Source organism: Trachemys scripta, chromosome 16 (assembly GCF_013100865.1).
Source record: "Trachemys scripta elegans isolate TJP31775 chromosome 16, CAS_Tse_1.0, whole genome shotgun sequence".
NCBI classification, from domain to species: Eukaryota; Metazoa; Chordata; order Testudines; family Emydidae; genus Trachemys; species Trachemys scripta.
Genome location: NC_048313.1, coordinates 6,788,069 through 6,813,076, shown reverse-complemented (window position 1 = coordinate 6,813,076; position 25,008 = coordinate 6,788,069). Strand labels below are relative to the sequence as shown.

General features: G+C 53.5%; 1 protein-coding gene across 1 annotated transcript; it reads right to left on the bottom strand.

Annotated features, from left to right (window-relative positions):
* Positions 1–946: 946 nt before the first annotated feature.
* On the bottom strand, positions 947–23,597 carry KASH5 (KASH domain containing 5). Its single transcript, XM_034792749.1, has 17 exons — positions 23,537–23,597; positions 22,018–22,197; positions 19,467–19,562; positions 18,625–18,805; positions 17,615–17,676; positions 16,345–16,414; positions 15,588–15,749; positions 14,491–14,608; positions 13,447–13,497; positions 11,625–11,702; positions 10,848–10,904; positions 10,183–10,242; positions 8,497–8,561; positions 4,690–4,777; positions 3,453–3,581; positions 2,527–2,639; positions 947–1,118 (listed from the first exon to the last, which is right to left on the bottom strand). Exons 2-17 carry the CDS (start codon positions 22,181–22,183, stop codon positions 947–949), a joined length of 1,668 nt encoding a protein of 555 aa, XP_034648640.1. The 5' UTR covers positions 22,184–22,197; positions 23,537–23,597.
* Between the last annotated feature and the right edge of the window lie 1,411 nt (positions 23,598–25,008).

The window sequence follows — 25,008 nt, the reverse complement described above, 5'->3', positions numbered from 1 at the left end:
GGGGGGGCGGCGTGAGCACCTACTGGTGCCGGGGAAAGTTGGCGCCTTGTTTCCAGTCTGAATTTGTCTAGTTTCACCGTCTAGCCTTTGGATCATGTTAGAGTCATCTGCCGGATTGAAGAGCCCTCGATTCGCAAATTTATGTTCCCCATGCGGGTGCCTATAGACTGTGATCGAGTTGCTCTCCGCTTTATCAACATCCTTCTTGAACTGGTCTCTCTGGGACTCACTTTCCCTATCTGTAAAATGGGGATAATCCCTTCCTTTCTCGGCCTGGCCTATTTCGATTCTAAGCTCTTCAGGGCAAGGGCTGTCTCTTGCTGTGTGCAGTACCGCACCCAGTCAATGAGGCCCCGATTACAGCTGGGTGCTACCGTAACCCTACAAGTGTTACACCCACACTCCTTGCCCAATCGTGTGTTTAATATTTCTTTCGAAGAAGGAGGGAAAGCAACCAGCTCCAAGAATGCAAATGATCTCCAGAACCCTATTATTCAAATGGCTGGTGCTCTCCACGGGGCGGTTAGTGGCTAATGCCCCCTGGCCGGGTCTTCATTGTCAGCGCGAGCGTTCATCACCATCAATTTCCCTACCGCCGGCGCCACTTTGTAACCGAGCACGGATTGGAGTTGGGGGATGAAATCTTATAGGCCTTTGCCGGCCATGGGGAGGAGAGTAAATCTGAGCTTCTCTGCTGTTCCATGTGTTGCCTGGGCGGCTGCCTGTACAAAGAAGGCTGGTTCTGCAGCTGGCGTAGCTGACACCATCGCAGGATCTGGCCGGAGCATGGAGACACTCGCGCCTGGGTCTGACAGCGCCATTATTATTTATAGCAGCTAGAGGGCCTGACTGGGAGCGCACGCCTGCCAAGGCTGTAACTCATCCGGCTGAAATCAGGCTAAAGGCATTCCCCTGGGTCTGCGCTAGCAAAGGTGGTTGGATTTAGCTAGCCCACGTTAGCGAAGGTCTGTACCTTCCCTTCCGGCCAAGGAAGCACATGGGTCTCCACGCAGGATAAGCAGCTGTGCTCTTCACTGGTCCCCCTGGCGAGTTTAAGCTGCTCCTCTGCGCCATGCGCACACAGCTCTGGGCAGCTCCAGTCTCCCCTCTCCTCTGTGCTAGATGGGAAGAGAGGGGTTGTTTATCATCGCAGCAATGCCCTAACAGAGATCAGCGCTAGGCACTGTACAAATACATACACAAGGGGAGAGGGTCACTCTCCCAAAGAGCTTACATGCTAAAAAGACAAGACAAAAGGTGGTAGGGGAAACTGAGGCACGGGGCAAGGAAGGGACTCGCCCAGGTTTGCAGCAGAGATGGGACTAGCATGCAGGTCTCCTGACTCCCAACCGAGTGCCCTATCCACTCCCCACGCTGCGTCTCACTAACGGATCCGTCTGCCAGGGAAATAATTTAAAGTCTGGTTTTACGCCCATCAAGAACCACCAGATTCCACAGGTTTCCCAAGAGATCACAGCTGCTCCTTGCAAACGCCCCACTGCTCCGGATCTGCTGGGAGTTCGGCAGATAGCTTGGCTGGCAGTGGGGAATGTTGTTGTTTATTAATTGTTTATGATGCAGACGTACTTAACAATCCCAATTAAGGATCAGGCCCCAGGCTTCATTGGTCTGTGGGTGTGTACATACCCATCCCCCCTCCTGGGTTAAGGGTTAAGCACAAAACAAGTAAGGTTATCTGCCGGCACCCAGATCAGCACGAGGGGCTATGACGAAAAAGCTGGTGCTCCGTTCTCCGCAGACGGTGGTAAAGGAGTGAAAAAGGCGCCCTCACCGACTCTGCTGCAAACACGGCTAAAGCCAAGCAAGGATGGGTTCTGGGTGGCTTCCATGGAGCCGCACCTATTCACGCCAGCGCCCAGGCTGGCACCACGGTCTCTGCACCCTGACGTTGTGAGACGGGCGTCCTGACCCAAAGCACTACATGCTCCATGAAGACAGCAGCCAAGTTTGCTGTCACACTTCCTGCCAATTGTTGGCTGAGCTAATTAGCACATAGGTCAATCTGCATACACTGCAGGCTGAGGCTAGTAATTAAGCGTGTGACTGGCGCAGGTATTAACATGGATCAGGAGATGATGATGCAGGACCAGAACCTGTGGTACCAGCACAGGGCACTTCCCCTAGGCCAAAGGGAGGAGCGTTTCCCTGAAGTAGCTGCCAATTATGTCAGTTACCGGTGTGTGTCAATGACGGGTACCTCTCCACTGCAATAAAAGACCCACGACTAGCCCGGGTCAGCTGGCTTGGTCTGCGGGGTTATGAAATTGCTGTGTAGACGTTCGGCTCAGGCTGGCGCCTGGGAGCTGAGACCCCGCAAAGGGGGAGGGTCCCAGAGCCTGGGCTCCAGCCCCAACGTCTACACTGCAGTTTTCTAACCCTGGGCCAGGGTGGCTGTTCCGTGGGTGTCTTATGGCAGTGCAGACGTGCCCGACGGAGCTGGGGGAAGAGCGGGCAGCCTGGGACGGGCAGAAGGCAGCTCCCACGTCCCTCATCCCCTCTTCGTACCTTTCTGGCATCTCCGGCGTCAGTCGCTGCTGCTGCTCAGCCAGAACTTTGGCTTCCCCGGTGGGGCTCGGCTGAGCCAGCCATGCTGGGGTGCAGTCGGCCTCGCCCACGTCCTGGGGAAACAGGTCCCTGAGTCAGTGCGGCCAACAGCCGGGTAAGGCAAACATCGGGGGGCTGTTGTCCAAGGCTCCCAAAGCGCGTCCCCGGGCCAGCTAAGCTCTGCAGTTCCCGTGTGAGTGCGGCTGGCTCCTTTTAAGCCACAGACAAGAGCAGAGACTCACCATGCTAACGCTGTGAATGAGGGGCAGAGGCAGGAATAGAACCCAGGAGTCCTGACACGTGTTCCCCCTCCCCCGCTGTAACCACTAGCCCTCGCTGGCCCCTGGAGTTGGGAATAAAATATCTCCCACTTCCCTGGACCACATTCCCTTCCACGGCAGGGACTAGGCCTCACAACTCTTGACTCTCAGGCCCCCCCACCCCGCCCTAACCTCTACACTCTACTCGCTGCAAGATATGGAGACCCCAAGAGTTTTTAATGCCCCCTGCAAACGGAGCGTGCCTTCTACCGAGCCCCCGCCCCGCTCCCTGCAGCACAAGCCCCCTGGTGCCAGCACTGAGGGCAGAGCGCCCCCTGCAGCACCGAGAAGCATTGGAGTCAGCACAAATAAGGGACAGCACCCCCTGCCGAAGCACCAGGACATCCTGCGGCCTTAGCTGGGCTTTTGCTGAAGGCCTCCCTTCCAGCTCGTGCCCTGTCCCGTGTTCGGCTCTGCGAGATTTGACTAATCTGAGTATTTAGCCCAGCATCTGGCCTGCCGTCAGCCCAGCACGGCGGCTCTCGGGGTCGAGTAAAGGGGCAGGGCTCCAGCTGGCGAGAGAGCTTGAATATTGCTTCCCTCTCCTCCCACGGTTCCCGCCCTCACCTGCTCCGCTGCCACCGCCCTGACATCCACGGGACTCAACCCGACAAGCAACTGTACCGACGCAGGCGCTGCTGAGCCTGGCCACATCCCACACAGCGGGCTGGGCAGACAAGCCTCGGCCTTTCGTCCCTGCGTGGAGAATGGGGCGGGGTGGAAGTGCACATACAACAGTGATTTATCCTCGTGTGAACCGTCCTTGGGCGGACTGAGGGTCAAACCCTCAGCTGGAGAACATCGGCAGAGCCCCGTTCTGCTAAGTCCATGTGGCTTCTAAAACCCAGGTGCTCGGTGTTTCAAATTAGCCGAGGCACCCGAAATAACTGGCTGCCAGTGAAAAACAGGGACTAAACAGCCCCCTGCCTCAGTTTACCCCCTGGGCATCCTGCAGATGGGGACACTGATTTGCACTTTGAGATCTGTAGATGAGAGCACCCCGCACGGTTATTCCTTATCGTTCTAATACTGAGCCCCGGGACGTTCCCTCCCAGGTCAGAGCTATTTGGGGACGTTTCTAATGCAATTCGTCTGTGGTCTGATAGATCAGCCCCGCCCTGCAGATGCTCCGGGACTGCTGACGCTGCAGCGATACTGCGGCGTTCTCTCGCCCTGTCTCTGGAAGGAAGTGGTGGCGGCTTCCCCGGGGGACGTGGAGCTGTCCGGGTCCGAGTGACAAGCCCAAGTGCAGTGACGGCTACAATCGAGCTTTGCAAACAGAAGGGATGTGAAAAGCTGCTTTGGGGGAGATGTTTCCCTGGTCTTTCTGTAGTAGTAAGCAAGCGCGTTGCCTTGATTCATAGATTCTAGGGCCAAAAGGGACCCCTTGCTCCTCTGGTCTAACCTCCTGTATATCCCAGGCCATAAGACTGCCCCGAATTAATTCCTGTTTCAACTACAGCAGATCTTTTAGAAAAACAGCCCCTCTTGATTTAAAGAAGGCCTGGGACGGCGAATCCACCAGAGCCGTTTCAAGTGGTTAATTCCCCTCACTGTTCCGAGTTGGCTGGGGAACTGGGGTCAGCATGGAGTCTGAGGACACAGCACCCCCTACTGCATGCTGTGGGCCAGTGCCCCCTACTGCATCACCAACGCTTCTACCCTTAGCTGTTCCTTTGAGGCCTCCCGGACGGCTACTGAGCCGGCCTAGCCTGGCTTGACTTTTGAACTCCGCCAGGATCAAAGCACAAGGTTAATTGGGCTTGCCAGAACAACGGGAGAGCCAGGCTGCCCTTCCCCCTACCTGCTGGATTTCGTCTATCTCCACGCAGAGCGGCTGGGCAGGAAGCTGAACGTGGGGTTTAAGCTCGTGGGGCAGCTCCTCCGGCAGCCTGTACAAACACAGTCAGTTCTTTCCTCCTCCAGCCTCAGCATTCAGTCATCTAACCTCTGGGATATCCCTGCTATTCACATAAATATCCAGCCCCTCTTTGAATTGTACTAAATTCTTGGCCCCAGCAGAACCATGTGGCTATGAGTTCCACAGTCTACTCCCCAGTAGTTAGAGGTCAGCTCACGGCCAGACTCAGGTGGGCCAGAGCTCTTGGCTAGTTATTTTTTAATCTTTACCATTTGAAGTCTGGATGGTTTAATTACAGTTAAGACCAATGAAATTTCCAGCAATCGGCTCTGAATTCAAAATTGCAGGGCAGGGAGGGTCTTTATGTTCAATGTTTGTACAGCACCGAGCACCGTGGGGCTGGCACAGAAAGAGGGCGTTGGTTGCCTTAGGTCAGCAGTGGCAGAACTGGGACTATACGGCCTCTGGCAGATCTGCCTCCTGGGCTACCGAGCTCTTTTTGCTAGCTATCTGCAATGGATTTTGCTCCATTATATGGTGCCTGGGACGCTGTACAAACATTACAATGATAAGCCAGGTCCGACTCCCCTGTGCCCCGGTGACTTTTCCATCCCTGACTGTTGTGATCTGAGAGCAGTTTGCATCATCGAAAATGGGCCCTGGGTGACCCAGGGGGAAAACACCCAGCCAATTGCTAGGAGCGTGGCAGCAGCACCAATGCCCTATGGGACCAGGTGCTGTACCTGTGTCTAAACAGCCAAGAGAAGGATTATCATCCTCCGATGGGGAAACCGAGGCAGAGAGAGATGAGGGTAATTGTGGCAGAGCTGGGAACTAAGCCAGTTCTCCTGAGTTCAGTGCCTTACCCACAGTCCTTCATAACTCTGAGCCTTTATTATCGTCAATGCAACATGGGCAGGGCCAGAGAAGAGCTCAGAAACCTGATTCTCTGGGGTCGTCTGGATCTCCCATCCCCAGTGCGGGAGAGCTGCTAAGCAAACTGAACTGTCTCCCTGCCCCCAACATTCCTTCCTGTGGCGTCCAAGCCCCATAGCTTCCTCCTGAGCACGAGGCAGGAAGAGACTTTGCTCAAACCGCACACCTCACCTCGGCACAGCATGGTGCGCCTGCAGTGTTCATGCCGAGTTATGAGAGACAGGCCCCGGAGCCCGACACTCGCTGGATAAAGATCACCAGAGAGTAGGGCTGGGAGGAGTGTTTCTGCATGCACCCGGTAGCTCGTGGATCAGGGCCCTTTCCAAGCAGGTGCAGCCTAGCTTCCAGCCTCCGGTGAAATTTGTCCTGTCCCCGGCCACGCGACCCAGTTTTACATCAGGCACTGGGGTCTGAGCTGGGAAGCCGTGAGGTCAGCGCAGAGGTCCCAGCAGGCAGCTCACATTACACATCTGCCCTGGGCTTTAGCAAGGCGGGGAGCTGAATTTCAGTCTAGCTCTGGGGAAGAGGCTACAGGGAACAATCCTGCCCCACCCTGAGGGGCAGGGGATGGGCTAGATGGGAAATGCGGGTTTCAGAGCTGTCCCTAGGCACTTGCTGGAGACAGGGCTGCCGAGTTTGCTTGGACGCATTCCTGGAGGTTTCATCGCATGACATAATCTTCAATTAAAGATTAACCTTTAATTCCTGGAGATTCCAGGACAATCCTGGAAAATTGGCAACCCTAGCTGTTTTTTTGGGACCAGCATCCCTGCCCTGTGAGAGCAGCCCGAGCTCCCGTTCCCATGCTCTCTGCTCCTCCTCCCACCTTTCCGACACCCCTGCCAAAGAATGACAAGTGCCCTGACCTCTCCCTGGCAAATTGTTACAGCCATCCCATATCGCGGTAGGGTGACCAGATAGCAACTGTGAAAAAACGGGACAGGGGTGGGGGGTAATAGGAGCCTATATAAGAAAAAGTCCCAAAAAACGGGACTGTCCCTATAAAAATGGGACATCTGGTCACCCTATATCGCGGTAAGGCGAGCAGTTCATGCATTACGTTACGGTTCCAGATATAAAGGGCGTGCAGAGGTTTTAACGAATGGCTAACCCGTCGTTAGAGCCCCACAGCTCAGGAGGTGCCTTAGAACGGTCCATAACACCTTGCACTGAGGGGCTTAGAACCGTCTCTAACCCATGCTGCTCCCGTCCGGTACATGCTTATTAGATCTACTGATCGCTGATTCGCCCTTTATAAAGGGAGCCTGGTACGCAGCATGACAGGGCAAGGCCCCGGTCACACAATGTGCACACACACACCCTGGGAGTTTTGCCACCTATCTAATCTAGGTCTGTCCTTCTAAGTGCCAGTGACTGGTTCTCATTCTGCCTTTCTCCATGAGATTAAAGAGCCCTTTAATACCCAGGATTTTCTCCCCAGACACTGCAATCAAACCACCTCATGCCCTTCTTTTTGGAGACACTAAACAGATGGAGTTCCTTGCGTCTCTCACTGCCAGGCACCGTTTTGCCCAGCTCTTGAATCATTTCTGCAGTTCTTCTCTGCACCCCCTCCAATTTTGCAACATCTTTTTTAAAACAACGACATCAGAACTGGCCGCAGGATTCCCGTTTCGTCTCACCATCACTCAGAGCACACGAGAAGGGATTCCTGAAACGAGCCCCTCGCTCCTGGCTGAGCCAGGGCAGAGCTTTTATGAAGAGACACTCTGTCTTGATTAAAAGACTGATGGAGAGACCCGCCCGTCCCGAGGTGAGTTGTTCCACTGGTTAATTACACTCTGTTAAAAATCGGCATCTCACTTCTAGTCCGAATTTGTCTGCTTCAACTTCCATCCATTGGCTCTGGAGTGAGCTAACCTAGGCCTCAGGGTGCGTGTGTGTGTCTGCCCTCATTAGACAGACACAGGGACAGATTAGATGGGATAGTTTATGGCTCAGGGAATAAACCATTTCATCTGCCTGAGGTTCCCTTCTGAGCAGGTTATTCCAGGACCGTCCCTGCTAGCAGCTGGCTGCCGGAGGGGACGGGACAGAGCCCTGGCCTTGCAATTCCCATGCAGGACAGACAGCGTTCACCAGGCACCCTTCGGGGGAGCCAGTGGCATGCCGCCGGGTATGCACTGGAGCCCGGAAGCAACCCCCAACACTCTGAGCGGGAAGCTGCACGCATCGGACTGTACGGTGCGTGCGGTAGAGCTCCCACAGCGCAGCTCCTGCCTTACTTCTTCAGGGATTGCAGGGCGCCCCCTACAGGCTGCTCTCAGTAATGTCCATGCTCCGGTGGCCCCATGGGACTCAGCTGTGGCACAGGATAACCAGGGAATAAGGCTCTCTCAGCTATACTCCCTCGCACCCCCCTCCTCCAGCCCGCTGGGGGCTGTTACTCAGGTGGCTGTGCCCTGGGGGGGTCCTGTCAGGAATCAGGACCTGTAGCAGGCTGCCTGATGGCTAGGAGGGGTCAGCAGACCAGCTCAGCGCAGCAGCAGCCGTTTGGTGGCTGTGACAGCTCCTGCTTGTCCCCAGCCTCGGGCCCAGCCCTGCTCCTACTTCACCTCAGCCCAGGTGACCCAGCTCTGACCTCAGCTCCAATCCCTGACTCCGGCTCTGACCCTTGGCTCGGGCACCTGGCCACTGACTCCTGCTCTGACCTTGGGCGCCTCTTCCTGGCTACGGACTCCTGCTCAAACCGCCCACGCCCCGGTCTCTGACACATTCTCCCGGCCCTTCGTGCCAGCCTGGCCGGTGTACAGACAGTGAACAGAGCTGGGTACTCTGCTCAGAAGGACTTACATGGCCAGATCTTCGGTGGTTTGGCACAGCTGCTCCTGCAGCTGGCTTATTTCCAGTCTCAGTTCCTGTGGAGGAAGGACCGATCCTCTGGAGTTTCCTCTGCCACATAAGCCGTGTTCTCCCAAACCACCCAGCTCATCGGGCATTGCTACAGCCAACGGGCCTAGTTCTCGGTTACACTTGCACCCCTCTAGGTGGCCCTGGCACAGTAAAGGGTCCTTAAAGTGGGGCAGAAATGGCCCTCCAGAAACTCTCCACTGTGCAAGGAATATAACGGCTCTCCCCATAGCCCCAGGCATAGGAGGCCGGTGGGGGGCATGGCTGGAGCACACGGCATTGTGACTGTTCTCCGCTACCCAAGCCCCACAGGAGCCAGATTGGAGGCGTGGCCAGAGGGGACCATAGGAAGCAGGCTTTAAATTAGAGCAGCCCTGAGGTCACTCTAACGTACGCCAGGGCCCCCTATCCACAGCTCTGGAATACCAGGAGTGCAAAGATGGCTTACAGCAGGGGTGGGCAAACTTTTTTGGCCCAAGGGCCCCATTGGGGTTGCAAAACTGTATGGAGGGCCAGGTAAGGAAGACTGTGCCTTCCCAAACAGCCTGGCCCCCGTCCCCTATCCAACCCCTCCCACTCCCCCCCCCAAACCCCCAACCCATCCAACACCCCCTCCCAGGACTCCCTGCCCCTAACTGCCCCCAGGACCCCAACCCCTATCCAACCCCTCCTGCTCCCAGTCCCCTGACTGCTCTGAACCCTATCCACACCCCGGCACCCTGACAGGCCCCCCAGGACTCCCACGCTTATCCAACCCCCGACCATCCCCCAGAACCTCCACCCCATCCAACTGCCCCCGCTCCCTGTCCCCTGACCGCCCCCCGGAACCTCCCGCCCCTTATCCAACTCCCCAGCCCCGGCCCCCTTACCATGCCACTCAGAGCAGCATGTCTGGCAGCCGCGCCGCCCAGCCAGAACCAGACACGCTGCTGCGCTGCTCAGAAGGAGTGCGCAACCCCGCCGCCCAGAGCGCTGCCCACGTGGTGGCGTATCTGCGGGGGACGGACCTGGGGCTAGCCTCCCCGGCCGGGAGTTCAAGGGCCGGTCAGGACGGTCCCGCAGGCCGGATGTGGCCCGCGGGCTGTAGTTTGCCTACCTCTGGCTTAAAGACACCTTAACCTGCTCCTCCCACATTCACCCCCCTGCCCCTGGTGCAGGAGCAGAGTCCCTGAGATTCAGGCCCAGCCGAACTTAGGGATCTCCTAGGAGTCCTCAGTCATTGAATCTAGTCCCTGCAGGCCACCCCATCGTACCATAAACTAATCAAGCTCCATGATCAGACTAATGTTTGCCCCCCCCACTCCTCCGGGGAGGCTGTTGCGGAAACTCGCTGCTCTCATGGTTAGAAACCGGCTTCTAATTTCCAGTTTAAACTCATCCCTGGCCAGTTTATCGCCGTTTGTTGAACTCAGGTGCCCAGCACTGGACACGGTGGTCTCACCGGTGCCTGGCACAATGGCGTGAATACTTTTGGGGGCCATTTGGCCTAGGACACCTGTCTCCTCCATGGTTCACTGCTCCAGGAGGAGGATACAGAGAGAGCACACAGGGCTGGGCAGGGACGATCCAAGCTCTTTGGTGAATCAGGTGAAGAGGCCAACGGAGCAGATGGCCAGGACCATTCATTACCTGCACCACTGTCCTGTACTCCGCCAGCATCACTGTCAGTTCTTCGGCACGGTTTGTTTTCTGTAAAAAGCCCCAAAAAAACAGCTTTGGCCCCTCTGTCATGGTGACTTCTGTTGCTTCAAAGGGGGCTCTGACAAATTATCCCCCGCGTGGCTGCTTATTAGACACAGATCTAGCTTTGATCTTAATTGTGAGGCTGCAGCGACACCCGCTGGTTGTGACGAGCACTGACAGCACACCCAGAACCACGATTTGCATAGGTTTTAAAGCCAGAGGGACCATTGTATTCATGTAACCAGATGCCTGCATCGAGACCCATAACTTCTCCTGGCTGGAAGTTTAAAGGCAGCTGTACACAACACACATCAGTGACATTAATAACACCTGCTCTTACCAATGACTTTTCATCGCTAGATCTCAAAGCGCTTTACAAAGGAGGTTAGTGTCATTACACCCACTGTACAGGTGGAGAAACTGAGTCACAGAGCGGCCAAGTGACTGATCCAAGGTCACCTAGCAGGCCAACAGTTGAGCTGGGAACAGAACCCGGGTTTGCTGAAGGCCAGTCCAGCGAAACAAACAAACAGGAGGATGGACAGAAAGGAAAATTCAGTACTAGAAACAACACCACCCACGCTGTTCGCTGTCACATACCGATTGCTCACCTCAGTAAGGGCAGTGTCTTTGCAGGAGAGGAGAGTTTCATATTCACAGAGCTGGGCCTAGAGAAAGGAAATATATACTTCACCCTTAGCCCGTCATCAAAGATCTCAAAATACCTGACATTCACTGGTAAATTTTCAAACCCCAGTGGGAAAGTGGGGTGGTACAGGATCGTAGAAATGTAGGACTGGAATTCCCCATGTCCAATCCCCTGCACTATGGCATTAATCCCATTTTGCAGCAGGGGAAACTGAGGCATAGGGAGGGGAAAGAGCAGTGTTCCCCCAAGATAACACAACAAGTCAATGGCAGAGTTAAGAATAGAACCCAGGTGTCCTGATGTCCACTCAGATGCTCTCAGCCACTACATGATACAGGCCAAAATGTTGGGAAATTCAAACATTTTAAAATTAGAATTAGAAATCTCATCATTTTTCACAAAACAAATATTCCAAAAAATGTTTTCTATGAAAATAATTTAGACTAGAATAGTCAAAATGGAACCTTTTGATAATTTCCTGTTGAAAGCGAGACGATGTCACAAAACATTTAGATTTTGTCATATCAGCATTTTCGATCGGAAAATTTCTGACCACTCTGCTTAACAGCTAGGAGGATTTGTACGGATGCAAAAGTCTTTGCTGGGCTTCACACGCTTGCTTGCAAGCTACTCAAGGAAGCCACCAGAAGCTGCGGGTTCTCAGCACTGTTCAGGAGGAGGTACTTAGAGCCTAGCAACTGATTTAGGTGACACGCATGTTTGCAATGGTTGTTAGTACCTTCAGATCTGCCTTCTCAGCAACCAGTCCTGCAACCTTCTGCTTCACTCTGTCTCTCTCTGCGAGCAGCTTCCTGTTCTGTAAAGCAGCCGCAGGTCAAGCTTAGGGTTAATTAGCAAACCGTAGCAAAGAGACATGAAAAGGGGGCTCTCTAGCTGCTCCCTCTGGCCCCTTCGCCAATGAAATGCAGCCGCTGCTGGGGTGGGACGCACAAGCAGTTGAAAGGTGCAAGCAGCTTAGCACAGGAAGTGAAAATGAATTCCACATCCAGCCGAAACTGCAGGAACAATTAAGGCAGTTTAAACGCAGTTCTACCATAGACTTCAGTGGAAGTTAGGACCCTAAATATCTCTGAGGATCTGGATTTTGGCCACACTGAAACCTGATCAGGACACTGGGGTTAATAATTCCTGTTCATATTAAAGAATGCCAGGCCATAAGGGGTCAGTTTTGCATCTCCCCAGAAAGACGACCGCTGCAGCAGCACAGCACCCCCTCCAGCTGCTGTCCTGGGGCCCTGGAGTCAGCACTGATGCTGGAGAGTGTCCCCTCGGAGCCCCCTACCCCCTAGCACAACGCTGGGACACTGGAATAATTGATGTTGAAGCCAGAAGGGACTATTCGGATAATATAGCTTGACCTCCAGCAGAACTCTGAGTATTTTACCCAGAATTTCCCACCGCCCGCCCCGTATCTAGTGGTTGAGGTAAAATGTCTCTTTCAGAAAGACGTCCCGTCTTGATTTAACGACTCCAAGTCCTAAAGACTCTGTCCTATCCCTCGGTAAATTGTTCCAAAGTGACATGTCTAATAATCCTCACTCCTAACATTGCACGCCTTGTTTTCAGCCTGAATGTATCTAGGCCAGAGGTGGGCAAACTATGGCCTGCGGGCCACATCCAGCCTGCGGGACCGTCCTGCCTGGCCCTTGAGCTCCCGGCCGGGGAGGCTAGCCCCCGGCCCCTCCCCGGCTGTCCCCTCTCTCCTGCAGACACGCCGCCGCGCGGGCAGCGCTCTGGGTGGCAGGGTTGCGCGCTCCTACCAAACAGCTGCCAGACATGCTGCTCTGAGTGGCATGGTAAGGGGGCCGGGGGGTTGAATAAGGGGTGGGGGATTTCGGGGGGCAGTCAGGGGACAGGGAGCAGGGGGCGGTTGGATGGGGCAGATGTTCTGGGGGCCTGTCAAGGGGCGGGGGTGTGGATAGGGGTCAGAGCAGTCAGGGGACTGGGAGCAGGGGGGTTGGATAGGGGGTGGGACCCCGGGGGCAGTTAGGGGCGGGGGGTCCCGGGAGGGGGCGGTTAGGGGACAAGGAGAATGGGGGGTTGGATGGGTTGGGGGTTCTGAGGGGGGGCAGTCAGAGGGCGGGAAGTGGGAGGAGTCGGATAGGGGGCGGGGGCCAGGCTGTTTGGGAAGGCACAGCCTTCCCTACCCAGCCCTCCATACAGTTTTGCAACCCCAATGTGGCCCTCGGGCCAAAAAGGTTTGCCCACCCCTGATCTAGCCTCAGCGTCCAGCCCCTGGATTCTGCTCCGCCTTTGGCTGCTACCTCAAGGAGCTCTCTAGGTACTCACAGACCTTTTAGTCACCTTTTCACCTTCTCTGTGATGAGCTAAGGAGATTGTATTTCATAGCAAGGCAGATTTTCCAGACCTCCTCTGTGCTCTCTCCCAATTCACTACTGACTCAGAGGGGAGACTGCCTCCCACTGAGTCACTCACATTGCCCCCTGCGTGGGTCTTGGTGATTTGGCATTAAAGTACAGACATGGTTGACTTCACAAAGACAGTTCCAAACTTTTGCTACTCTCCAGAGCCCTCCTCACCTCCTCTTGAAGACAGTCCACTTGTAGAGAGAGGCACAGCTGTTCCTTCTCCTATAAGTTTAAAAAACAAAACAAACATGGATCTAAGCTGTATCCCCCAGAGTTTGCCTATGCTGTTATTAAAGGAATGGCCACGTCTCGGTTCAATAAATTGCAGTAACTGGGCTGCGGGTGTTACTTGTTATCAACACACATTTATTTTTACATCCCCCTGCAATCCGGGAGGTTAATTTGCATCAAGAGCCGAGTGCCCCACGACAGCTGCGCCACGCCAAGAAACCACTCATGGCTGCAGCAGATGGGAACTTTGAAATGCCCATGGGTTTAAAGAAAGACAACAAAAACTGAAGTGTACTCAGTGCTGGCAAAAAGCGCCAGATTGACAGGCTGAAATCTTCTTTTTATTCCACAAAGCGGGCACACTATGGGCAGTCGCCGGGAAAAGGTTTTGCTCTCCCCCACGCTGCCCCCTGCTGATTTTCCTCCGCCCTGCACTGCTGGGTTATCAGTTGGTATAAATCAGCACACATCTGCCAATCCACCCCACCTAAGAATCAGGCCCTAGGAATTAGAGACCATTCAAGCCTGGATCTCAGGGGTGACGGTGGGTTTATAACGCAAAGGACTGTTCTGCTAGGCAGGACGCTGAGCCCCGTGAACTTGTTACACGTTTGAGAGGGATGTGTCAGTTTCACATGGTCACTTTCTGAGGCTCTCAGCAAAGAGAAGGCAAGGAAGTTGAGATTTTCTTGGGTGGTTACATAGTCTCACAACTGGGCAAACAGCTGCAGAGAGAGTGCGACTTGTGCAAAACCACCTGATAAATCAGCTACAGTTTCAGGTAGCGAACCCAGAAGTCCTGGCTCCCAGCCCTGCCTGCTCTAACCTGATTCTCCCCCACCCCCGAGGCAGTGATAGAACCCAGGAGTCCTAGCCCCACTGCTCTAGCCACTAGGAAATACCGCTTCCCCAGTGAAATCAGGCTAGCTGCCTGAACCCCCAGCCAGGGAAATGTTGCTGAAACAAAGACTCACAAGCACCTACCAGCTGCCGGGCTTGTGAGTAAAGTTTGCCCTTCTCCTCTTCCAGACTTTTTGCAATAGCCTTCAGGTCTTCTAGTTCGTTAGCCACTGATTTAGCCTGTTCCAGGGCCTGTTGCGTGCTACCAAGGAGAGCAGCCGGTTAGGAGAGGCCAGTAATTCAGAACCTCTTAATTAGCAACAGTCAAAGTAGCCTGAAATAACTGCAGTACAGGGCCAAGTGTCACTGAATAAGATATCTGAGTTTCCTTGGAAGCCTTAGGAGTTGCAATGGTTGAGGTAAATGATGGATGTATTCGTTATTACTCTTTGTATTTCGGTAGTACCTAGAGGCCCAGTGGTTGACCAGGGCCCCAGTGTGCTAGGTGCTGTACAAACCGAGCAAAAAGACGGTCCCTGCCCCAAAGAGCTTCCAATCCGAGCAATGAATACAGCTGCTAAATTCCCCTCCATAAACACACAGCGGCTACTCAGTTTAAAATATCCAGCGCCCAGAAGGGGGAGATTGCTGAAGCATCGTGATATAACGAACAAATAATAATAACTCCAGACCGAGTGCTTCAACTGCCATTTAAATACAGCCAGCCAGGAATGGGACGTGGAGGCCGTGTCTCAGCACGCACCGAGGCTGCACAACAGATGGGCACGGGAAGGCAAGGTGAATCCTGTACCCAGTCCGCACCTCAGGCAGGGGAATTTAGGGAGGCGGGATGGATTAGGCAGGTTGGGATGTAGCCAGCAACACCTGGAAGAGCAAGCCCTATCCTGCAGTGAGCATGCCTCAGGACCTAAGAGACTGTGAGCAATCAGCATGTTTAATGTAGACCTCACCCTATCACCTCCAAACAACACACTGGAGCAGTGGGGCCAGCAGTGAGTGCCGGGGAGTGCGCCCCCTGTTCAGCCCCTGCCCCACTCCCTTCAGCACCACACTGGGTGCCTGAGGAGAGCACCCCCTCCTGAGTGTCACACACAGCTCCCTGAAGCACACTGCCCCTAGAGCCGTGCTGGGGCATCGAAGTCAGCGCTAACCCAGAGAGGGGGACAGTGCCCCTCAGCCTGCACCCTGCAGCCCCCGCGGCTGCCTCCCATCCCACTCACCTTCTCAGTCTGCCTTGCAGCTGGGAGAGCTCTTCGGTGAGGCGGGAGTTGAGTTCCTCAGCTGCCTCGATGGTCCTCTGCAGCTTGGCATTCTGCACGGCCAACTTTTTGTTGCCGTACTCCAGGTCTTCAATGCTGCTCATCAAGGCGGCAGCCTCTTCCCTTGGAGACCGGCATGAATGAAGGCAAGAGGGCAGTGGGTAGGGAGATCTCGCCTCATTTGCACTACCGTCACGCTAAACAGCGTCACCCACTCCACCCCAGTCTCCACACCACAGGCCCAGCGCTGATCGGGGAGCCTGAGATTTTTGTCTTAGCCCCACTAGGAAATGGACTGGAACACCCCCACCCCATATCACCCCTGACTGGGTGGCGATCAGATGGCATTGCCTACAGGCTGGCAAAGGAGACCTGGATCGGCAGCACCTGGTAAGACCCATCAGAGAGTGATCAATCCAGATCACGCTAGCAATCAAGCTAAGCCAGCGTACGGTTTCTAACAGTGGCCGGTGCTGGCTGGTTGGGAGAAGGGCGTGATTGCGAATGCATCTCATTACTGAACATGGCACACCTAGGAGAGTTCTCCCTTCCTGACTCCCTGAAGCATGTGAATGGTCCCTGTGGCTGCTGTTCGCATACAGTAAAGCATCTAATCCTTTTCTGGAAACTTACACAGGTATGAGCCGCTAATATCCTACAGCATGGGTCAATGACATCTCAGCCTTCCTGATCTGGCTGACTAGAAGTTAATACTTACGAGTTTACACTGCTGACATCCCCGCCATATCCCTCCAACTGAGCAGCACTAGAGACAGGCCGCCTCCTCCCTGACGAGGAAAACCAGAGAGCAATGTCAGGACCACAGCCTTACAATGGGTTTCTGGTCGTGACGCTCGCGGCTGCCAGGAGTAGGAAAAGCAAATGGCAACCTAAAGATCAATATCGAATTATGCCCAGGAACACCTGCTCCCTGGCTCCCACTAACCGGCTAGGAGGGGTATTAAACTGAGGAATAAGTTATAACTGACCCTTAAGAGTCTTTCTCTTGTCTGTGAAAGGCCACTGGCCCCTCCTGGGCTGGGAGGATGTCACAGCTTCTGAGCTGCGCTGGGGGTAGGGGGTGCAAAGGTGGCTGAATGCTGTCTGTGTTTCCCCAATTCTGGAGCTATTCAGAAAGCACTTGAGTCTTCAGCATAAGGTAGAGCAGCCCAGAGGTTGTTTTAACTTACCCATGGCTGCTGGTAGCCCTTAGAGGTTGTGACTGTGGCTGGGATAACTGGAATGCAGAGATACTCTGGCCACGTCCCCACTTTCCTGTGCCAGAGGCTGGGGGGAAAGACCTGGCGTGGCAGGCCTACTCAGTCTATCATCATACAAAGTATAATGTAGGCTCTTATTCCGCTCCCATCACTGCAGTTTTTGAGTGCATCAAAACTGGCAGAGCACCAAAGAAGTGAGGGCAGAGGAAGGCACTTAGGACCAGATCCTCAAAGGCATTTAGGCACCTAACTCCCATTGGAGTCCAGACTCCTGGGTTCAGTCCCTCTCGAGGTCCCTTCCAGTCCTAGAATCTATGAATCTGAAGACTGCCCTAAGAACTCCCAGGTAGCCAGTTCCGCTAGCTTTCTGGCTGCTTGGCAGAAGCCCAGAATTGGGTCCCAGAAGACCCTTGAACCACACGCCTTCACATACACAGACAAACCCAATCAGACACAACCCTTCAGCCCTATAAGCTAATCAAGCTCTTTCTCCTACAGACCAGGCAGGAAGAGAGAGACCGCAGTTGATTATTCTATTTATAAACCCTCAGGAGGTGCTCAGATGCTACAGCGACAGAGGGGCTATGCAAGGATTAATTATGAGCGTATTTCAAAACCTGGGTGGTTTCCTGTGTCCCCAGCAGAAAGGGCAAGGACAGACGTCTCAGTCAGGCCAATCAGTAGCACAGCAGGCTGCATTACCGAACCGTCTATATTTAGAATTAAATACACTGTCCTTTTTTTATTATCCCTTTCAGCACAACTTACCAGATGGCCACAGGCACATATTGTCCACAAACTTGTCTCGCTCCTTCGTGCTGTCTAATCCCCTGGAAGAAACATAAATTAATAGTCATAATTCCCACTTTATCACCATTCGTACTAAATGAATCGTGTGCTCTGTGCGTATCGGGTGAATATTTTCCCTATTCACTCCCCGCATCTTAATAAACACAAGGATGAAAATAGTTCTTCAAGTTTAGTGGGGGGTGTTGTACCACACTGTAATTAAGGCAGGACGGTCGCTTAATTAGTCGGGGGTAAGAAACGATCAGGTCTCTTTAATGATTTAAGTCAGAAAAGCTATGCACGCAACAGGTGAGCCTTAGGGATCGTCCATAAAGCTCTGATAGAAAGCCCAGAGAAGGGTTATATTATGCATTTCATGTGGTTGTATTGTTAGAAGGGAACAGAGGTCATAAATATTAATATTGATAACGAGAGTTGATTCTGGAAGCCTTTTTTGTGTGTTAAAGACTAAGAGGCACATATCACATAGATACACAGCTGGACGGCACAGGGCGTGGATTCTTACAGCAGTGTGGTTCTCTGATAAGAGAAAGAGACTCCTAGAACAACTCTGGGAGATGTATATCAAGTCCCCACAGGGGCGTAGGAGTCAGGACTCCTGGGCCCCAACTCTTGGAGAGAATATAGACTAGGAGGGCAGAGCAGGACTCCTGGGTTCTATTTGCTGCTCTGTGGTGTTGTGTTGTCTAGGAAGTTAGAGCAGGAGGGAATGGGAGTCAGGACTCCTGGGTTCCACTGAGTTCCTGGGTAACCCTGGAAGGCCAAGCCACTTGGCAGATGCAGATCAGTGCATAGCCGGATATTCACAAGGCCTTAGGTGCTAAACACCCATTCGTTTCCATTTTTTTAAAGTACCGTTGAACATCTGGCCTTTCACCTGTCTGTGCCTCAGTTTCCCGTTCTGTGGATGAAAATTGCTGTGGGGTTCTAACACCTAAGCCACAGCTGTTCTTAAATTATCTACTCACCCATCCTGCCGACAATCTGCAATCCAGTTCTTCATGACAGCATGGAAGGTCGGTAAATCCACAGTGACGCCCCTCTCTTCTGGGTCCAGCATTTTGTAAAGCAACTGCAGTCTCCCTTCCTCACAGCTTTGCCCTGTCACAGACTGTAAGTACTCGATAATATGGAAAACAGACACCTGTCCTGCAATCAGAAATTCAGACACACCAATACTCACCCCCTAGCAAACCGGGAACATTGCTAGAGATGGAAGGTTCATCTTGTGACTACAGAGATGGCCTGGGAGTTTGGAGACCAGTGGAATCAATGGGAGGGGGGCCCAGATCCTCGAAGGGATTTAGGTGTTTGAGTTGCTGGAATCCCTGTGTAGTTGACAATGGATTTGTGCATTGTCCTAAATCCACATCAAGGCACCTAAATAAAGTGACTTTGTTTTCAAAGTGACCCACTGAGGTCAATGCAACCTCTAATTAACAGGTGGGGCCATCTCTGCTGCAGCTACATGGTAATCTATGCCCCTTCTGCTTCATAGCAGTATAGCCCCCCCACCCCACCCCTCCAGGAAGTTGACCATGCAGCCTGCTTTCAACTCAGCCTTGTTAACTCCTAGGAGAGTGGAAGATCCCAGGTACAGGACACTAGGACGCAAGATGGTTTTTTCAAAGGTCTTGAGAATGGGCGGTAGGTGCAGGGGCTGGGATTTGCCATCTGAACGCTCACTGGCTGATTCCACTCTGAAAGGAGCCTTCGAATCTAACGCACGGGTTGATTTCCTGGCAGCACTGAAGTGGCTGGGACTCTGCAGGGGCTGTGCATTTCCAGCTGACACTAGAAAGCTTTCTACCTGTTTGTTCCAGGTCACAGGCTTCAAACGTGCAGGTCAGTACGTGCTCCTCGGAGCATCGGCTCTTGCTGCAGACGGCAGCGCTCTCCCATGACTCTAGTAAGGAAGAAGAGGAGAGACGTAACACTTACAGGCTAAGAACATAGGAACGGCCAAGCTGGGTCAGCCCAATGGGCCACCTAGCTCAGTAACCTGTCTTTGACAGTGACCAGCGCTAGATGCTTCAGAGAGAATGGACAGAGCACAGCAGGGCAATTATCCAATGATCCATCCCCTGTCCGCTAGTCCCATCTTCTGGCAGTCAGAGGTTCAGGGACACCCAGAGCACGGGGTTGTATCCCTGACTATCTTGGCTAGTCGCCATTGATGGACTTACCCTCTATGAACTTATCTCATTCTTTTTTGAACCCACTTATACTTTTGGCCTTCACAACATCCCCTGGCAATGAGTTCCACCAGCATCATATGAAGAAGTACTTCCTTCTGTATGTTTCAAACCTGCTGCCTATTCATTTCATTGCGTGACCGCTGGTTTTTGTGTCATGTGAAGGGGGAAATAACACTTCCCTTCACTTTCTCCACACCATTCTTGATATTATAGATCTCTATCCTATCCCCCCCTTAGTCATCTCTTTTCCAAGCTGAACAGTCCTCGGCTTTTTACTGACTCCTCCTATGCAAGCTGGTCCATATTCCATATCATTTTTGTTGGCATATGTTCCAATTCTAATGCAACTCTTTTGAGATGTGGTATCCAGAACTGGACACAATATTCGAGTTGTGGGTGTGCCATGGGCTTATATAGTGGCACTATGATATTTTCTGTCTTACTATCAATCCCTTCCCTAATGGTTTCTAACACACCGTGAGCTGCTGCACATGGAGTGAATGTTTCCGGAGAACTGCATGTCTGGTTCCAGACCTAATTACCCGTAAGCAAACTCACCCCCCTTCTGGACTGTCCTATGATCCCATTACTGTGCTGTGGGATAGTGGACAACTTGCCTTTGCGATTACACTATAAGGAACAATCCTGACCTGTCTGAGGGGGCAGAAAGGTGGGGAATGGTCTCCCAGGAATCTAATACTATAGGTTTTTCCCCTGCACTAACTTTTAAGATGCCATGATTCAGACACACACCACAAAAATCCCATGCTTATGCCCAGGGATATCAACAGACCAAATTCTGCTTATAGCAGCCCACATCTGGACTAATTCCTCGGACTTAAATTGAGTTACTCGGGATTTATGTTGACGTAACTGAGGGCAGAACTTGGCCTGACAGGTCAAATCACAGGACGTGAGTCAGGGGAGAATTGAGTTCACAAAGGCTGATACGCGTAACCACAGTAAATATGTAGGTATGTATCTTTCCATCTCCATACACTCCCCCACACCCCATCTATCTGTGATGCAGCAACCACCACGGTACCCAAGCATTCTTTGATCTCTTACCCTGACAACTTGGAATAACCAAGTCAGCGTTCATACTCCATACTAAAGCAAGACCTACTGAGCAGCGTGGTGGGAGGCAGCTGTGTGGGACAGGATGATTCATCCACCTCTGTGACTTACCTCAATTCAAATAAAACCCAGGCTGCTCCCCCATGCACCCAGGGCCGGCTCCAGGCACCAGTTTAACAAGCAGGTGCTTGGGGCGGCCAAGGGAGAGGGGCGGCACCTGCGGCAATTCGGGGGTGGCAGGTCCCTCACTCCCTGTAGGAGCGAAGGACCTGCCGCCGAACTGCCGCCACCGATCGCGGCTTTTTTTTTTTTTTTTTTGCTTGGGGCGGCAGAAATGCTGGAGCCGGCCCTGCATGCACCCTACAAAGACAGCATCAGTATTCATAGAATCATAGAATATCAGAGTTAGAAAGGACCTCAGGAGGTCATCTAGTCCAACCCGCTGCTCAAAGCAGGACTGATCTCTTTTAAAAGAGTCCCTCTGGCGTGAGAACACAGCATTTAGTGCTAGTCAAGGTACAGAGCACCTTATATGAACTCTCCCAGCATTATAGCAAATGTGCTCCTTGCTTTTCCTCTTCACCCTTAAGCTCACACAGAAAGGACCCAGTCCTGAAATCTAGTCTGCACCACTGGGGCTCCTGTACAGATCTGATTGCAGAATCAGGGCCTAACCTGGGAGGCAGCATGGTCTAGCAGGCAGAGCACCAGGCTAGGCCTTCTGAACACCTGGGTTCTAACCCCGTCTTGCTGTTTGACCGTGGGCACGTTAACAGTGTTGACGGTGAATTTGTCATCCGTAGGTTTCAGAGAACAACAATCCATTTGGAGGAATCTCTCAGAGCTATTGCTGCAGACTCAGGCAGACCGTACTGCTCACTTGACGACTTGGGTCACGTTTTCAAGGTCGTATCTGCAACGGTGTGGGTTAGACACATGGGCCCCCATTCAGCAAAGCACTTAAGCACCCTCCGGGTGCCATTTCCTCAGCTCATAAGGTAGCGTTAAAGAATGTGAGGTGCTCAATTACTGCAGGAATGGGGGACATAGAGTAGATAGACAGACCCCATAAAGGGCGCTACATACCCTCTGACGACTGGACCATGGGCAATTCTGCAACTGCTGCAGGGTTAGACGTGGTCTCCATGTTCACCGGCTGACCTGTTTCTCCACAGCAGCTGACTTCATCCGAGATCCAGGGGGAAGCGTCCCCCTGCGGGGAAAGCATGTCTCCCGAGGCCATGTCTCCCATCACCTTAGCTGGCCCTGCAATAAACCAGACAGGTGATGCCCTCCAAGCAAGCTCTCTGTTGGGAATGGGGTAAACTGCAGCAGGTTGATTGATCTAATTAAATTAGACGAGAAGAGAGGTTAGAACGGGTAGCGAGGGACTCCCTAGACTGACGGGCTAGCTGTACAGGGGTAGCCACTGGGTTAGGTGAATTGATGTATTTACACCAGTACAGCCAGACCCTCAGATTATGTGCGGGTGTATCTAGGAGAGGGTTTTGTCCCAGTGGTGCCATCAGAACTTGGCCCCAAACTGTGTTCGCTTTTGGAAGAGGTCCTAGGGGAACTCGACCCGTTCTCAGAATGGAAACCGTCTTGTCTAATCAAATGGGACATCCATCAAACAGAGCAAAGGGAGGGCAATGTGGAGGTCAAGTCACACCCTCCCCATGCCCATTTAAAGCTTATTTGTGGGGTTATCCAGGGCTACTCTCCCTACCCAAGGGGGTGGATTTAGGGTAGACAGCTTATCTGAGAGGAGTATTTGGGAGCAGTGCCGAAAGAAAGAGAAGGGGGGACAATTGTACCAGGGCCCTGAGCTCAAGGCAGCCCCCAAAAGTTTGTAAAAATGGGGTGAAATGGGACATGATGAACCAATGGGCCAGGTAATTTGGGGGGTGTTATCTGGGATGTCTGGCCTACATGAGGGTGTATTTAGGGAGAATGGGTTTTATTCTGACTCGGCCACTGGCCTGCTGGGTGAGCTTCAGCACATCCCTGCCTCAGCTCGTGCCTCGGTTTCCCCATGTGGGGCTAGTGATACCAACCTCTTTTGTGGTTTAGGGGGGGAAGTTGGTCTGTGGCATTCTCTGGGATTGGCGTGACTGTTAGGGGGCAAGCTGGGGATTTGGGGTTGGGTGGTTTACGGGGACAGTTGGTCTGTGGGGTTCTCTGGGGTTGGCGTGACTGTTAGGGGGCAAGCTGGGGATTTGGGGTTGGGTGGTTTATGGGGGCAGTTGGTCTGTGGGGTTCTCTGGGGTTGGCGTGACAGTTAGGGGGCAAGCTGGGGATTTGGGGTTGGGTGGTTTACGGGGGCAGTTGGTCTGTGGGGTTCTCTGGGGTTGGCGTGACTGTTAGGGGGCAAGGCAGGGACCGCAGGGGGTGTGTGTGTGTGTAAATCATATCTGTGGCTGGGCACAGGCTCCTTGAGGGAGAGCGATTGGCACCAAGGGCTCTGTCTGGGTGGCTGTTGGCGCGGGCACTTTGCCGTGAGATGCTCCTTGTGGGTTTATTGGGGGGGGGATATTTAAAGTTCCCCCAACATTTACTCTCCCCCCCACACACACAAATTAGCTGGGGGGGATTTGGGGAGTACCTCATCATCACTCCCTCCCCCCCTTTAACCCAGGGCAGCCATCTCCCTGGTGGCTGAGGGGCAGGCTGCCCTCGGAGGGGGAGGGGCGGGGACCCAGGGAGGGGGCGGGGGCGGAGCGCGCCTCTTGCAGCAGCTGGCGCGCGCGCCTCAGAACGCTGCAGCCCCTCCACGAGAAAGGCGGGAACATTCAAACCTGGGGCGGTTGGGGGCGGGCGCAACGGTCGCGGCTCGAGCCCCTTCGGCTCGGTGGGGGAGGGGCGGGTCTATGTCACCAGTGGCTTATGGGGTGGGGGGGGTCCCCCAAATAAACCGGGCTAATCACCCCCACATGTGTTAAATAGAGGAGGGGTGAGAGGCTGCCCCCTCTCATGAGCAGGGCACCCCCAATGAGGGACCCCCCCAAAAAGTGAGCACCTCCACACAGGTGAAATAAACACTGACTGACAGGCTGCAAGCCATGTGGCAAGCGGGCAGCACCCCTTCAAATGAGACGGGGACCTTAAAACGGGCTGGGGCTTTTCCCCTGCGGTTCTCAAAGCATGTTACCAATGAGCAGTATTGGGAGCCTCACAGATGGGGAAACTGAGGCACGGTTTGGCAAAATGACTTGCCCTGGCTCAAACAGAGCCCAGCTCTCCTGAGGGTCTATCCACTAGGCGACGCTGCCTCTTGAAGATGCTTATTTCAGCCATCTTGAGAGGGGGGGGCTTTCTCCTTTGAGGGTTGGGGGGCTACCCGCAGGAGCAGAAATCACAGTGGCAATTTAGGGTGAGGTCAGAGGTCACAGCAACAAAATGACCCCTTCAGAGCCCATGAATGACTGGCCTCCCCCTAAATTAGCATCTCCCCCAAAAGAAGATGAATTCATTCCCCTCATCCACATGAAATAAATGGGTCATGTGGGGCAAGGAGCTGTCATGCCACTGTGACTGATGACCCATGGACACCCCCAAATGAGGGGCTCCCCCAAACTAAAGGGGATTAACTTTCCCCACATAAATAAAGTCAGTGTGCTGTACTTTGCGCCGTAGGGTGCACAACATAGCGTTGCTGTGGCATCATGACCTTTGACCCTTCAGGCAGCTCCCCCCCCCTCCCCCGAGAACAAAGTGAATTCATTCTGCTACATACCTGAAATAATCTTTCCATATTACGGGCCGTAAATAGCAAGGCAAGGAGTGCCATTACGCCAACATGACCTCTGCCCACACGGGCGGCCCATCCTCTCATAATGCTTTCCCTGGTAAAATTAATTCTCCCCACCACCCATGACACGGGTCCAATTATGCCCTCTATTCCCCCCCCACACACACACACTTCCCCAAAAAACCCTGAAAATGGTTAGCTTTGTGCCCCAGGAGACCATCCAATCCCCAACTGCTTCCACACTTCCCAGGGGCACACCTCAATGGAAAGTGGCTGTAAAAGGGGGTGTCTTGGGGTGGGGGGGGGGTTCTATATGACCTCGGCCT

Excerpts from the sequence above, each read along its gene's own strand:
- KASH5 (XM_034792749.1), bottom strand. The coding sequence starts at position 22,183 with ATGGGAGACATGGCCTCGGGAGACATGCTTTCCCCGCAGGGGGACGCT. Across the intron at positions 19,563-22,017 it reads CATGGTCCAGTCGTCAGAGG|AGTCATGGGAGAGCGCTGCC; the intron begins GTATGTAGCGCC and ends CTTCCTTACTAG. Across the intron at positions 10,243-10,847 it reads AAGACACTGCCCTTACTGAG|AAAACAAACCGTGCCGAAGA; the intron begins GTGAGCAATCGG and ends GGCTTTTTACAG.